Genomic DNA, 15,413 nt, shown 5'->3' with positions numbered 1-15,413 from the left:
ACTAAAGCTGATTGATTTGATCACAATTATTAAAGTTCCACCAAGATGATAGTTAAGATTTTATACATTATCTAGAAAATATATCCATGTAAAGAAGTGAGAGTAAAAACAGGTTTTTTACAAAAATTTAATTAAAATTATAATGCAGCAAGTAAAAAATATTCAAATGTTCCCTTATGCCACAGTTAACATTCCGTGAGTAAAAGGAGTAGATTCTCCAAAAGGAAGCCTTTAGCTACTTAACCGAAGACTTCAAAGTATTTATAAATGTATACTTGTTATTTTGTGACATAGCAATTTATATTACATATGTATTAGACTAACCATGGGTAATTGCATTTTTGTATGTTGAAAACAATCATGCTGATATCAACCCACAAAAATTAGGTTCATATGCATATATCTTTTATGAAATAAGATACCAATTTTGAAGCTTTTAATTTATAAGCTTAACAATCTTATGTGTTTATATAGCTATACATATGTGATGTATACTTATGAAATTATTGGGAAGTCATCCTCACCCACCCACAAAATATTGAATATTGCCTACAAACCTTTAAAAAATGTCTACACCCTTGAAATTTAAAATATTGCCTCCTCCCACTTCTAAAAGTCCTTTCAAATTAATTAGGATATCAGGGAGTTTCTTCCGATGGCTTTTCCACAAAATGCCCCTATACCTGAAGAGTAAAGAATCTAATCAGTCTTGCTTGTTTGCACCTTGCCAAAGATGCAGTTTTACTCATTGTATGTTCAGTTACCGCCAATGACCTGTTGTGTTGAAAATCACAGGCTAAGGTCAGTTCCTAGTACTACCATTTATTTTTTAATGCTAATAGCCAAAACTGTACCACAAGGAATATCCTTAAACCAATAATGTGATCTACATACATTCTGATGTTTTCTAAATACTGGAGAGATATGATTAACTAGCCACGTGTAAGATTTAAAAAGAATAATTGAAGAATTGACCCCTTTATAGCAACTTAGAAAATAAGTAGGATCAAGGACTCCTGAGTTTTATATTGTCTCTGGTAGCAAGGCTAATTGTCTTCTGTGTTCTCTGCTAGGTTTTTTGAGACTCAGAATTACCAGTTCCACATTCCAGGAAGTTTTTTCTTGAGGGTTCATCTGAATGGAAGTGACCCTCTGCCTTAGCTTTCACAGTTCTTCCTTGAAATTGGCCTGGTGGCAGACATGCCATCTGGATTGAAATTGGTTGAGCAAATGAAAGGGAAGGACAAGATAAAGTGAACAGCTGCTAGAGTCAGTGTCTTATATTGCTTATTGACTCAGTGTTGGCTGGTGAAAGACAGACATGCACCTGCTTGTGTCTCTGTTAGATCACAGAGATTTGGTTGTATAGATAAGGAATGAATAATGATTCCTTTGTAAGGCTTTTAGATTTATTTACTGATATTGGTATGGGTAAAGCTCTTAAATTTTAGTTCAGATAGCTTTTTTACATGTTTTAGTCATTCAGATGTTATCTCTTCTGAACAGCCCTCCCCAAGTCTACTTGTCAGAAATAGCGTGTGGTCTCTCTGCCTACTGTCAATGCACTTGACGCTTACCTGAAAAACAGTAATTGTGTGCATTATCTGTGTTTGGTATTATGTTTAAGCTGGCAACCTTAGACTGAGAAGCTGTTTCTAGCCATCGTGTAACCAGGCAGAGAGCCAACAACAAGTGAGTCAGGGAAAAGATAAGGAAACCGATTCTTGATCACACTGAAACCTGATCGTGCCGTCCCTGAAGCTCTATCCTAGATTGTTCAGTTGCTTATTCAGTAAATTATCTCTTTACTTAAGCAAGCTTGAGTTGGGTTTTCCCTGTCGTGGAGAATACTACCCATGGTTATAGCTATTTTGAGATATCATGGAAGAACTACAAATGGGTCTTCCTCTCATCAGACAGTGATCACATTAAGGGCAGATTGTGGTTTTCTTATGTCTATATCTCCATTGTCTAGAAAAAGTCATGCAAATAGCAGATGTTTAATCACTATTTACTGAAATTGTCAATATAGGATGGGTTGAACTAAGAAGGAGTAAGAGGCAGTCTTTTTATTTGAGAAACCAATTTAAAAACCTCAGTCTACTTGTTTTGTATTTGTTGTTATTTAGTTGCTAAGTCATGTCCTAGTCTTTTGCAATCCCATTGACTGTAGCCTGCCAGGCCTCTGATTTCCCAGGCAAGAATACCCAGGGATTGAACATGTGTCTCCTGAATTGGCAGGCAGATTCTTTACCACTGAGCCATTTGGGAAGCCCATTTTATGTTTAGGCTTTTACTAATTTTTAATGATGACAACAGAGGGAAGATAGTGGGATCAATAAGAGAAGAGGAGAACATCAGTTTTGGAGAGAATGTTGGGTAACATTAAACAAATCAACTTGGAGTAGCATTAGGAACTGCTCAATGTAGAAATGTGAATCTAGAAGTCATGAGGGCAGCAAACACACAGTGTCAGAAATGCTTGTATCTTACAAATCTGTGTGAAAGTTTGAAGCCATGGAAGATAGTTTGCAAAAAGAGCAAATTAAAAAGGAACAGAGATCCAAGAATAGAATGTTGGGGAACATCTATTGGTAGGTGCAGAGAGGAACACAACCCAATGAAGAAGAAAGAGAAAGGACAATTAGAGAAATAGAAAAGGGACTAAAAGAGGTCAACAAAAAAGGCAAGGGAAAAGATAGGCAAAGGAGACTTATTTCAAATGCCTTTGATCTTCGTAGCAAAGCATTTTAAAAAAAAGTCATATAAATAATGAGAGAGGACAGGAGTAAGATTTAGTCTTGAAAAAAGTACAAAGATTTGAAATGCACTTTTCAAGAAATGTAATAGAAAAAAATGTCTGTTAGAAATGACCAAGTTTTGGCTGAGCAGCATAGAGAACACAGCTGAGGTTAGAAAGCATCCATTTGAATGGCATTAAACAGCTTCACTTTAGTGTTTACAATCTTGAAGTGGGGGTGAGAACTTGAATAAACATCCTCCCTTGGATCAGGATTTACCCATGCAAGGGGCTACTGGATGAAAGGACGGTGGAAGAAAGACACTAGCAATTCCACCTGAACCGTTCCTTCATGTCTCACTCTCAGACTGAAGATAGGAAGAAAGAAAAAGGGGGTTAGGAGCAGGCTGATAGTAACGGTGGGGATCTGGACTCTAAAAAGACAAATCCATTAAGAATTAAAGAATGGGAGAATAAATACAAGAGTATGTGATCAAAGAAGGAGCTTTTAGAGGTAAAGATCATTTTTTAAAAATTTACGCTTAAACCAGTGTATTATTATAACAAGTTAAACTATGTTTTCAGAAACTAAAAAACACCACACCGTATGTCCAGATCGCCCCTCCCTGCTCTGTCCAGTTGATGCTTCTTTTATCTTCTTCCCTCAGGTTTTTCATGTTTGTCTCTTGCCATTTATCTTATATTCTTCCAGGCATCATCTTCCATCTTATTGATTCTCAAGACCTCCTACAAAAATTTATCCTTGTTTCTGATCATTTATCCTGTTCAGTTAATTCATCTTTGTTATGGTCTTTCTATGTTTTAAAATGTTTACTATCTCTAGTTTTACAGTATCTAATAATAACACTAAATTTTATATTCTCCAATATTTAACAAAGAAAATAGTCAAGAAGAGTGGAATTATAAGATTAAAATCTCTACAAGCAGCATATTGATATATATATCATATATCATTTCATCTGAAATAATTTTTAATTCTTAATAGATAAAGCTTACATTATACAGCAATATTGGGCTTCCCTGGTGGCTCAGACAGTAAAGGTTCTGTCTGCAAGGCAGGAGACCTGGGTTCAATCCTTGGGTTGGGAAGATTCCCTGGAGGAGGGCATGGCAATCACTCCAGGTTTCTTGCCTGGAGAATTCCGATGGACAGTGGAGCCTAGTGGGCTACAGTCCATGTGGTTGCAAATAGTCAGACATGACTGAGTGACTGTGCATATACAGCAAGATTAGATTACTGGGTTTCTTTGACTTAGTAGTGATATAACCTGATGTAGTAAATGAATGAAATAATCCAGTCACCCAACTCTGACAGGGAGGGGCCAACTCGATTTAGTCCTAAATGTAACCAGTCAAATATAACTTCCCTGCATTTAGTCAGCTGCCGTATCTGGATTTGAGGATGGAAGACAGTAGCATCCACCACTCCACTGAACATCCATCCTACCCAACTTTTCCTTTTTTTCTGTGTTATTTAAAATAAGTGTGAAACAGCTTCCCTCTTCCCACACAATAGCCTTCACCCACTTGTGTGGTAGATTGGCTAGCCTTCCATAGCCTGAATATCTTTTCCATAAGAAAGAAAATAATACATTATTGCCATCAATGATATTATTACCATAACACTAACTACCATTTCTTGGTACTTACTATAATTCAGTCACTCTGTTATGTAATTCACATACTTGCCTCATAAGTACCCCACTTTATACATTAAAAGGAAAGCAAAAAGAACTGAAAATCAATCTACTCCTATAGAAGCGGTCATCAGATCATAGAATATTATACAGATGTAAAGGTAAGCTCTGAATGAAACTTTTAAATTGCTTTTAAATGCTGTAGTATTCTAAGTGTAGTCTGGATCAAAATTTTAAGGATTCTGTTACTAATAAGTAAGTAAGTAAAAACAAGCAGTCTAATCTTTCTGGAAATAATGTGTTTCGATTTTTCAAAAACACCAGACTGTATTTCAAGAAAATGAAGTATCTATATCAGATATAGTGCCATAACTACAACAGCATGTCCATATTGTTGTACCCCACCGTTACTATCTGCCTGCTCCTAACCTCCTTTTTCTTTCTTCCTATCTTCAGTCTGAGAGTGAAACATGAAGGAATGGTTCAGGTGGAATTGCTAGTGCCTTCCTTCCACCGTCCTTTCATCTAGTAGCCCCTTGTATGGGTAGATTCTGACCCATGGGAGGATGTTTATTCAAGTTCTCACCCCCACTTCTAGATTGCAAACACTAAAGTGAAGCTATTTAATGCAATTCAAATGGATGCTTTCTAACCTCAGCTGTATTCTCTATGCTGCTCAGTCAAAACCTTCGTCATTTCAAATAGGCTTCTTTACTATTACATTTCTTGAAAAGTGTATTTCAAATCTTTGTACTTTTTTCAAGGTACTACTTGTAACTTTTATGGTAAACTCCTCAAACCATCTTTCTAGTTATAAGACTTACATTCAGAGCTTGAACATCATTTTATAAATTAGTTTCCAGAAAATAAGACAATATCTAACTTTTTCTTTTTTCTGTGTTATTGAAAATGTGTGTGAAATAACTTCCCTCTTCCCATACAACAGCCTTCACCCGCATCATGCTGAAGAGGAAAAGAAAAGGGGAAGGGAAGTGGCAGAGAAGTGGGAAAGGAATGTATTCGCCTTACATAACTGAACAAGGGAGGGCAGGAAGTGGTACATTTAACAAGGAAGAAGTTTCTCTTTCTTTAGAGAAATTATTTTCTCCATCTCTAACCCAAGAAAGAAAAATGGGTTTACCGTTAAATTCCTCTTGACCACATCTTCCTGTGTTGTGCATCCTCTCATGGGATTATAAATTTTGTTAGTATTTCTTTACATCCCTTTTTTTTGCATCTGTTTTGGTTATTTTTAATTTTTCAACAGAAGAACAAGCATTTACAATTTAGGAAAGTTTATTTTAGAAAAATAATAGTCCAGTTAGCTTAAAGTAAGTAAAGCACAAGTGAAATGTACTGACGTTTTGAAAGAAAGACCTTTATATATCCATTGACACGCCCAATGTCATTAAAGATGGCTTTTGAGTACATAAATACTCATTTTAAATTGCTATCTGCATGCATTCTGTGCAGTGCTTCGTTACTGGCATATGAGCTGTTAGTCCTCTGATTACTTATTTTGTGTTGATAATACAATTGTGATGATGATATTTAGAGGTACTTTTTAGTATAAGTAAGCAAAATCATTAGTGTAAACATGAGCTGTGTAGAGAACGATAATGCTGTTAAATGTTATAATTCTGTATTTTTGTTATGGCAACATATCTGACAAGGATATTTCATTTACTTGAATCATAGTTATTTTTGAAAATTTGAAAAATTTATATTGAGATAGTCATCTTTCTATAAAGATTAGACTGTTTATTATTAATTACATATAAAATAGTAACATTGTGTGTCAAATTGAAATCAGGTTAGTATTTTAGATTGTTAGAACATTTAAAATCAATTTAAAAGCATTGATTGATAGTTTACCTTTGATGTTATTATTTTAAAATATTGTGACTCAGAGTGATTTAAAGCAGATAATGATTAAACAACTAGAGATTTTGAGGGCAAAATTATAAAATATTCTTAATCTTAACTTCAAGAAAAGGGTAATGAAGGAAATTGCTAAAATAATGTATATTTATTAGAAAATACTAAATCATAAATAATTTATATATATGCCACATATATTTTAGCTAAGAACTATTAAATGAATCATCTTTGTATTTTGATCTCATAATAAGAACTTAATAATGGATGAAAATCAGTGAATGAAATAAAGTTCCTTCCAGTAGAGACTATCTCTAATTAAATTTCTTTTTCTATTAGACTTCCAGCCCCTATTTAGCTCTTCCACTTATATAGCTTAATTTCAGATCTTACTGATTTTGTTCTTCTATTTTTATGTCACCTACCTGATAGTTTAACTTCAGGCCATTAAATAAAAATCAAAGTTCACTTCCCTTTCACTCTAGATACTTAAATTGGATCAGAGACTTCTATTTTTTATTTTGAGAGTTTTCTAAAACTAAAAATTTCTAGAAAAACTTCAATATAAAGCCCCAGAAAAATAGTAAATCCTTCTTTTCGCATATTAAACCTTTATATTGTATTTTTATATTTGAATTTATCTTCAACTCTTCCTGCTCCAAAAATGGTAGCATTTTTCAAACTCTCCTGTAATATTTAGCTAAGAAGGTTTTAGAAATATTGCAAAAACGTTGACATAATTGTTACCAATTGTCAGTATTTCATGATCAGATTATTTGTCTATTGAGTTGATGTTCTGAAAGTGATAGAGAAAAACGAGATTTAAGAAATTAAGCCAAATATGAAAAAATACTCAATAATAAATTAATCACGTTTTTCTTATAGTTTCTAATTCTGTCACTTCAAAATCTAGCATTGTTCCTATGACTGATTTTTCAATAAATGCAACATTGACATTTGTTTGGAGGAAATGAAGACTTGCTTGGCTATACTTGAAGTCCATTTGGGAACTGATGGTACTGATATTCACATATTGCGATCTTTTTTTTTTTTTTTTTGCAGTTTTACTAAAGGGAGGAAAAAAAGAGGAAGAAAAGCCATTTAGAGACTGTGCAGATGTATATCAAGCTGGTTTTAATAAAAGTGGAATCTACACTATTTATATTAATAATATGCCAGAACCCAAAAAGGTAAAACCAGAAGTGTTTGTTTATGAGATGTAAAGCAGATCCTAGTTGAATTGCTGAATAATCAGATTGATTTGTGAGCTTGTTAAACCAAAAATATATATGCCTAAGTTCTTTTCTCCCAAAGATACTCTGTTTCCCAGGTCCATAAAAGATGAAAACCCGGTTGTACAGACCGCTTCCAACCCCCACATGTCCTATCCCTATTTCACACGCAGTTTTCCATTTACCCTCTGCTCATTCCTAGGATATCCCATTTGTTCATAAATTCTTGCCTTATACAGATTACATGTTGAAGGCACATACTTCAAGCTCATGGGAATAACTTAGGAAACATCTTCCAAAGTCTCAAGGACACAGATGGTACACATCATCTGTGTTCAAATACTGTGGAGACAGAGCTAGGGACGTGTTTCCAGAACCTCTGCTCTTATTAAGGTAGAGAAAGATACTCTATCTTAATTCATATTCTTGAAAGGATTTGCTTTACATATTTACCTAAAGGACTTTGTTGGAGGATATTTTTCATCAGTATATTGAACAGGATCCAAAGTATACTTTGAAGTAAGAAAACACTGTCTTCTTATATCTCTTCTATATTTTCTCTTTATTCCTATTTCTTCATTAAATCATCCATCCATTCCTTCATTCAATACACATTAAGTGTATGTCATTTATTTGTCAGTAAATGACTAGAGACATAATATAGAACAGTTCCCAATGTAATGGTGAAGACAGACAAATACGCAGAAATTGTAATGTACTGTAGAAGTGCAATGATAGAGATTGCAACAGGGTTTATAGAGAGCCTTGAGGAGAGCTCTGTTCTTCAACATATGAAAAGCTTTCACCAGATGCTCAAGACCCTGAGAGGACCATCTGTCCTTGCAGTGCTTTATCCTCAAAGGATGGAACAGTCTTTTTCCTCTCATTGCCCCACTAAATTACCAGCTCTGTGTTCCCATTTTTTCTAGGTACTATGCACACACTCAGAGGTTTTCCCTGATTCCCTCAAACAACTTTGCATGACTTGCTCACTATCAGAGTTCTACAAGGGAAGGATTTTACTTTTATCTTTGACTTCCTGGGACCCAGAATAGTTTCTGGAGCATAGTAGTCCTCAGTAAATATGTGCTGAAATGAGTGAATGAATAGATGGCCTGCTGATGATAGTGTCAACACTTCTGTGTAGTATATAGTAAGTAAGCCTAAACTTAGTCATTCCAACTGGTCATTCCCTTTGATAGGTGAGGGAAATACATCTTGGGAAATACATCTTGCCAGTTGTCACACAGTCGTCAAGAGGCAAAGTCTGGACTCTACCAGTCCTGCTGAATCCAATGAGGATTAGTGAGTTAAGTTAGCTCAGTATTTTTTCCCTTTGCTGGGACAAAATTTTCTTCTGAAAAGAGACCTATACTGTGCTGTCAAAGTGGGGAGAAATAAAGACGGTACAGTGGGTAAAAGATGTGGCAGGCAGTTATGTACATTGCTGCCCAGGTTACCTGCCAGAGAAGTTTGATTTCACTGTATTTCTTTTTGAGCTTCTGTGAAAAATTTCACTGAATCAGGTGTACCATGTCTTTAAAAAAACAAACAAACAAACAACTGTGAAGGTATTATAGCAGGTTTAGGAGTAAAGTGAAAGGGTTAGTTGCTCAGTCGTGTTCACCTCTGCGATCCCATGGACTGTATCCTGCCAGATTCCTCTGTCCATGGAATTCTCCAGGCAAGAATGCTGGAGTGGGTTGCCATTTCCTTTTCCAGGGGATCTTCCTGACCCAGGGATCGAACTTGAGTCTCCTGCATTTCAGGCGGATTCTTTACCATCTGAACCACCAGGAAAGCGAGGAAAGGGTTCAGTTCAGTTCAGTTGCTCAGTTGTGTCCGACTCTGCGACCCCATGAACTGTAGCACGCCAGGCCTCCCGGTCCATCACCAACTCCCAGAGTCCACCCAAACCCACGTCAGTGATGCCATCCAACCATCTCATCCTCTGTCTTCCCCTTCTACTCCTGTTCTCAGTCTTTCCCAGCATCAGGGTCTTTTCTAATGAGTCAGCTCGTCGCATCAGGTGGCCAAGGTATCAAGAGTTTCAGCTTCAACATCAGTCCTTCCAATGAACACCCAGGACTGATCTCCTTTAGGATGGACTGGTTGGATCTCCTTGCAGTCCAAGGGACTCTCAGGAGTCTTCTCCAGCACCACAGTTCAAAAGCATCAATTCTTTGGCACTCAGCTTTCTTTATAGTCCAACTCTCACATCCACTGGAAAAACCATAGCCTTGACTAGACGGACTTTTGTTGGCAAAGTAACGTCTCTGCTTTTTAATATGCTGTCTGGGTTGGTCATAACTTTCCTTCGAAGGCGTAAGTATCTTTTAATTTCATGGCTGCAATCGCCAAAGCATCCTTTTGAATCCTTTGAATCATATGACAACGAAGCCTTCCTATTCTGCTTGCTGATATCTTAAAATCATACTTAAATTCAGTTCTTACATATGCACAGGCATGCTATACATGCCCACACTGACACATCATACAGAGAGCATGTAAAGTGTGTCAGAAACTGCACTGGAGGAGAGAACCTGAGCTAATGTAAAGACTTCATGCAATTTGCCTGTAGTTCTTCCCAAGACCTGATTGAAACCCCTAAACGATTATCACTTCCCCTCTAACATAGTGACTATAAAGTTAACTAAAAATATTAAGTGACCCTCCTTTTAGACTCTTAATAATTATTATGTATGAATATAAAAATAAAATGTTTTTAAAAGTTTTTAGATTAACTTTCACACTTTAAGAATCTTCTCAGTCCATCAGCTCTAGCACATGGCCCTTAGTGAGGGCATTACAAGTAAAGTTTGATCATTCCATTAAATTTAAGTTATGCAATAATCATAACTCTATTCTAGTTCAGAATGTTTTGAGAAACAAATAATTCTCAGACTATTTGCAGAACCGCTGCTACTGTTAGGGTGGAAGAAAAGTATCTTATCAACTCATAAACTTGAATGAAAGTGAAAGTTAGTTGCTCAGTCATGTCCAGCTCTTTGCTATCCCTTGGACTGTAGCCTACCAGGCTCTTCTGTCCATGGAGTTCTCCAGGCAAGAATACTGAAATGTGTTGCCATTTCTTTTTCCAGGGGATCTTCCCTACCCAGGGATCGAACCTGGGTCTCCTGCACTGTAGGCAGATTCTTTACCAACTGAGCCACTAGGGACATGATAAACTTGAATAACAACTTATAAACTTAAATGAATTTGCTTTTTTTTTTAAGATTTACATAAAAGAGTGGGTTAGAGGATCCAGTTCACTAGTTCAGTGACTTCTGTGTTGGGTTTCAGAAACAGCATGATTTAAATTTATGCCTCTGCAACATGATGGATTTTTCATATTAGAGAACTTCAATATTGTTCTTAAATTTTTAAAAATCTAAAATACTGAAGCCACAAATGCTAAATATATGCTGGATTAGACTTGTTAGATTTGGGCCTAGAGAAAAATAGTACCCCAGACAGATTAGCAATAATATCAATACAGGCCTGTAAGAGGCAAATTTTATTGCTATAGAAATGGCACTTATATTTCTTCAGAGGAAGAAGCAGAAATTCACATGTTATTTTTACTGTCATTAGGTTTAGTTTAATTGGAAATAACAGCAGAGTGTGGTGAGAGGGAGAGATAACTGACCATAAGGAAGGAAAGACTTGGGGCTTCTTGACTCAAGTGTTCATTCCCCTGTTTTATTCTTTCCCCTTTGAGATTATGATCCTTTCGCAAGTGGTAATAATGTTCTGTTATGGAGATGGACATTTTAGGATGATATACTTGCACTTACTAGTATATAGCAAATTTTGTTTTACATCCCTTGTTATAGTCACATACCTTAGAATTAGTAAGAACAAACATTGTGTGAACTTCCAGTGTTATTGGGAAACTGATTAATATAATAGTTCAAATGTACTGTGCATTTACAGCTTGCCAGTTTCTATTCTGAGCACTTTAGATACATATACTCACTTGTTTATCCCTTTCAATAACTCTATGATATATATAGGTGCTCTCATTATCCCTATTTTAGAAAAATTACTTGTCCAAATCACATAGCAAATACTGAATACAGGCTTTGTAACAAAGAAATCAACTCTAGACTATACCATCCTAACAGGGAGGTAAGTGAGATGATTACTTATATTAGTGATGACTGAAGCCACACCATTCATAATTTTTTATAGGAACCTATGTGAGTGACACAGCTAAGAGTTTATTGTCAGGTCTGATTGTAAGCCACCCTACTTCCTCCCACCCTGAAATCTCATTGCCTTCTCTTATTTTTATATAGATTATTGGTATCCTTTAAGTTCTGTAAAGAGTGCTTGGAAAAGGCATCCTTAGGACCATCACCCTTCCACATATATTTTGCTTTGAGGCTATAAAGTTTGGTGCTAATCATGATATGCTTAGCAAAAATTTTGCTCATTTTAATACTTCCAGAAATTCTAGCAAGGATAAGAAACTGAAGGCAAGTCTATGTAAAAACAAAACAAAATGTCTAGCTATGTATTATATATGGATTAATCAACTAAATTGACCTATTTAGGCAATTAACAAACACTATTAATATGAATTATTAATTTTAGGCAGAGTGAAATTTGCAAGTATACACCGTTGTTATATAGTGTTTTGACATCATTCCCTGCCAAGAAAGAATGTCTGCAAAAGTTAGAAAAGTATTATCTTTTCAAATGTAACGTGGAAGCCAAAGGCTGTTTTCTAGGACTATTAAAATTTTCAAGCAGATAGAAAATGAGAATTAGATCATTTATATATCTATTTTTTACTTTTTTTCATTATTAATGGCTTGTGGATATTTTCCACTCTGAATTTCCTTCAGTACGTGGTAGTAGGAAGCAGGATTTTTCCTTTGATTTCATAAGTTTCTAAAACCAAATGCACTTTAATGTGCTTAGTTTCATACAGTAAAACAAACCATTAAATAATAGCTCTGATTACTATAAAATATTTAAAAATTTGTTTCTGAATTTATAATTTCCCTAATTCTTGGAAAAGGACTATAACAAATGTGTTGAGCCTTTTTTATTTAAGGTTATGGAAAAATAATTAACACTCACAAGGTTAATCATTCCAACTTGTATGCAGCATAAAAGCATAAAAACTATGTGAATCAAATTTCCCCTTTTTGTTTGGGTTTAAATCATTATTATGTTAAAAGATTTTTAATGCTTGAAAGCTTTGACCTTGCCTGGGATAGGAGCCAGTTCAATCTGTTCTTGGATAGAGTTAAGCCCAAGTCATATGATCAATAAATACAATAGTCATAGTAAATGTAGCAGGGCGCCTGCATCTACAGGAAGGATGCCACCAGATAGAACAGACCACACTATATTGGCAAAGGAACTTTTCAAGTCCTTTCATGTCTCAGATCTTTCAAAACCAGCCACCTTTCTTTTTGAACTTCTTTCATCTATTAAGCATAGGCTGTTTGTTTTTCTTCTGACTAAAAATCATGGTCTTTTGTTTGTGACAGGTTGCTAGCACTAATCCAACTTCATGTGAGCTTGGTAGCTCAGTCATATCTGACTCTTGGCGACCCCATGGACTGTAACCCACCAGGCTCCTCTGTCCATGGGATTATATAGGCAAGAATACTGGAGTGGGTTGCCATTTCCTCCAGGGGATTTTTCCAACCCAGGGATCAAACCCATGTCTCCTGCAGCTCCTGCATTGGCATTCTATACCACTGAACCATCTGGGAAGCCCAACTTCATATGTATATATGGACATATACATATATGTATTTATATTACATAAATATCTATGTATACAATAGAAAGCATGCTTAGAAATTGATGATGCCAATATTATTAGCAAGAATCTGGTAATTGTAATCATAAGGACAGTTTATTGAATTTCTATGTATTTTGGCTTTATATGTTTTATATATATATTTATTCATAGTAAATAATAAATTATATGAAATATATAATAGTAATCTATTATGATATATGAGATATTATATACATAAAGTATATATGCACAATATGAATACATATCACATATGTAAAATACATCTAAGAGATTAATGACAAAGTTGTTAAATGCCAAACACTGTTCTGAAAACTATATGCATTAATTAATTTAATCCTTGCAAAAGATCTACAACATAGTTAGGGCTGAGATGGGACTTGAACACAGGTAATGTAGCACCCAAGTCCATGCCCCTAACCAATATATCATTCCCTTCTATTGTGTCCATATTCCCCAAAAAGCAGCTGTTACCTTTGCTGTTATTACTGAGTCCCAGTAAGAATTGTGGAGTGTAAATCTAACTTCTTAACTTCCTTGCACTTTAGCTTCCAAGGCAGTAATCTGCCTGGGTAACTTCTCTCTCCTCTGGGTTAACTTTTTTTGTGTCTTTAACTAAGAAATGCTCCCAGCACATCTTAACATTTGCAAGTTACTAGATACCTTTGTTTAAAAGAAAAGTTGTCTTTTCTAAAATTAGCAAGTGATTTTTTAAAACTCACTTTTTCAAAACTTTTAAAGTGCATAGAATTTTAATAACATAGGTAATAGTAACAAAAAAAAACTATAAAGAACAGTTTTCTCTACACACTATATATTTATAGTTGTGTGCAAATGAACTTCATAGGTTTGCAAGCACATTTTGGCAAACTTTCAGGCTATGAGTGTCCATTAGGAAATCAAAATCTGGGGAAAAAAATCTAAATTAACCAGTCAAGGCAGGGTAAAATTTAATTAAAATACAAGTGACATTAGTTTCCTCTAAGAAAATATCTCCTTGACATTTTCACTTACTCTTATCTGTTTTACCAGTAGAGTTCCACTTCGGCCGCTGTGTCGAATCACCAACAATGTCCTCTGTAAAATGAGCCATCTGGATTTTATTCTTATAGGAATCCTGAAGTCTCTCTCTTCAGGGTCACTAATGGCTCCTTCATTTTAAGTTTAAATGTGTATTTTCTTAATCTTTATTTATCTTGACTTCTCTGGAATATTTGACTAAGTTGATCACTCCCCAAACTTGAAATCCATCCCCAACTTTGATTGCATTCTATTAATCAAGTTTTCCTGTTTCATCTTTCCTTATTGCATGTCTAGTTTTTCAGCAAATATTTATTTAGTGCCTACTATAAGCTAGGCACTGCTCTAGACACTAGGGACAGTAGCAAATAAAATGAATTTCCTGCCTACCTAAAGATTATTGATGTCTGTTTTTTTCTCCATCAGTTGTTCACCAAAGCCCATTCTTGGACCCTCACCCCTCCCCGTATCTGTTTCCTCTGTTTGTTTGTTTTTTTAACTTCTTTAGAAACCTGTCTTTATGCTATCAACTGCTGCTTTCAAGAAGATTACCCCCAGTATAATTTTGAACAAGGGATTCAAATCCTAAATTCAGTACTTGTTTTATTAATAATAACCATTGATAAGTTCTTGAAATACCTGAAGTCTGAGGTCTTTCATTTGCAAAATGGACATAATAATCACACCTGCATTGTAGGGCTTCTGTGAGATAAATTGGAAAATGCAGTAAAGTGTTTAAATTATTTAGCAAAATGGACATAATAATCACACCTGCATTGTAGGGCTTCTGTGAGATAAATTGGAAAATGCGGTAAAGTGTTTAAATTATTTAGCACTTAAAAGGCACTCTATTGACTATTCCTTTCTTAGTCCCTCATTCTCTTGTCCTTATTCATTCTTGATCTGCCTATAATTATATCATCTCTAATCAATAAACTCCCCCTTTTGAATGACTGTGCTCTCCTAAACATTAGGTTTCCAAAAGCATGGTCATTTCTTTTCTCACATTAGCTCTAGTCCTTAAATTTCTCATTTAGATTGCTGACTCTATTATTCTTCAGGTCACTGGAGTTGAAAATTGTGAATTCTTACATCTCCTT

General features: G+C 35.2%; 1 protein-coding gene and 1 non-coding gene across 4 annotated transcripts in view; one reads left to right on the top strand and one right to left on the bottom strand.

Moving 5' to 3' along the window:
* The window catches only part of ANGPT1 (angiopoietin 1), a 310,595-nt gene that overhangs the window by 238,254 nt on the left and 56,928 nt on the right, over nt 1-15,413 (top strand). For all 3 annotated transcript variants that reach the window (XM_055431653.2, XM_088844759.1, XM_055431654.2), the window contains one exon: nt 7,339-7,466. In XM_055431653.2, coding sequence (XP_055287628.2) covers nt 7,339-7,466 — 128 coding nt within the window. The remainder of the gene's footprint in view (nt 1-7,338; nt 7,467-15,413) is intronic.
* TRNAC-ACA (transfer RNA cysteine (anticodon ACA)) lies at nt 10,616-10,687 on the bottom strand. The gene has a single exon. It is a non-coding gene; the product is annotated as a tRNA-Cys (tRNA).

This window comes from Moschus berezovskii, chromosome 16 (genome assembly GCF_049115385.1).
Source record: "Moschus berezovskii isolate FMDL1 chromosome 16, NW_MosBer_1.0, whole genome shotgun sequence".
NCBI classification, from domain to species: Eukaryota; Metazoa; Chordata; class Mammalia; order Artiodactyla; family Moschidae; genus Moschus; species Moschus berezovskii.
This window is presented reverse-complemented; position numbering and strand designations above follow the sequence as displayed.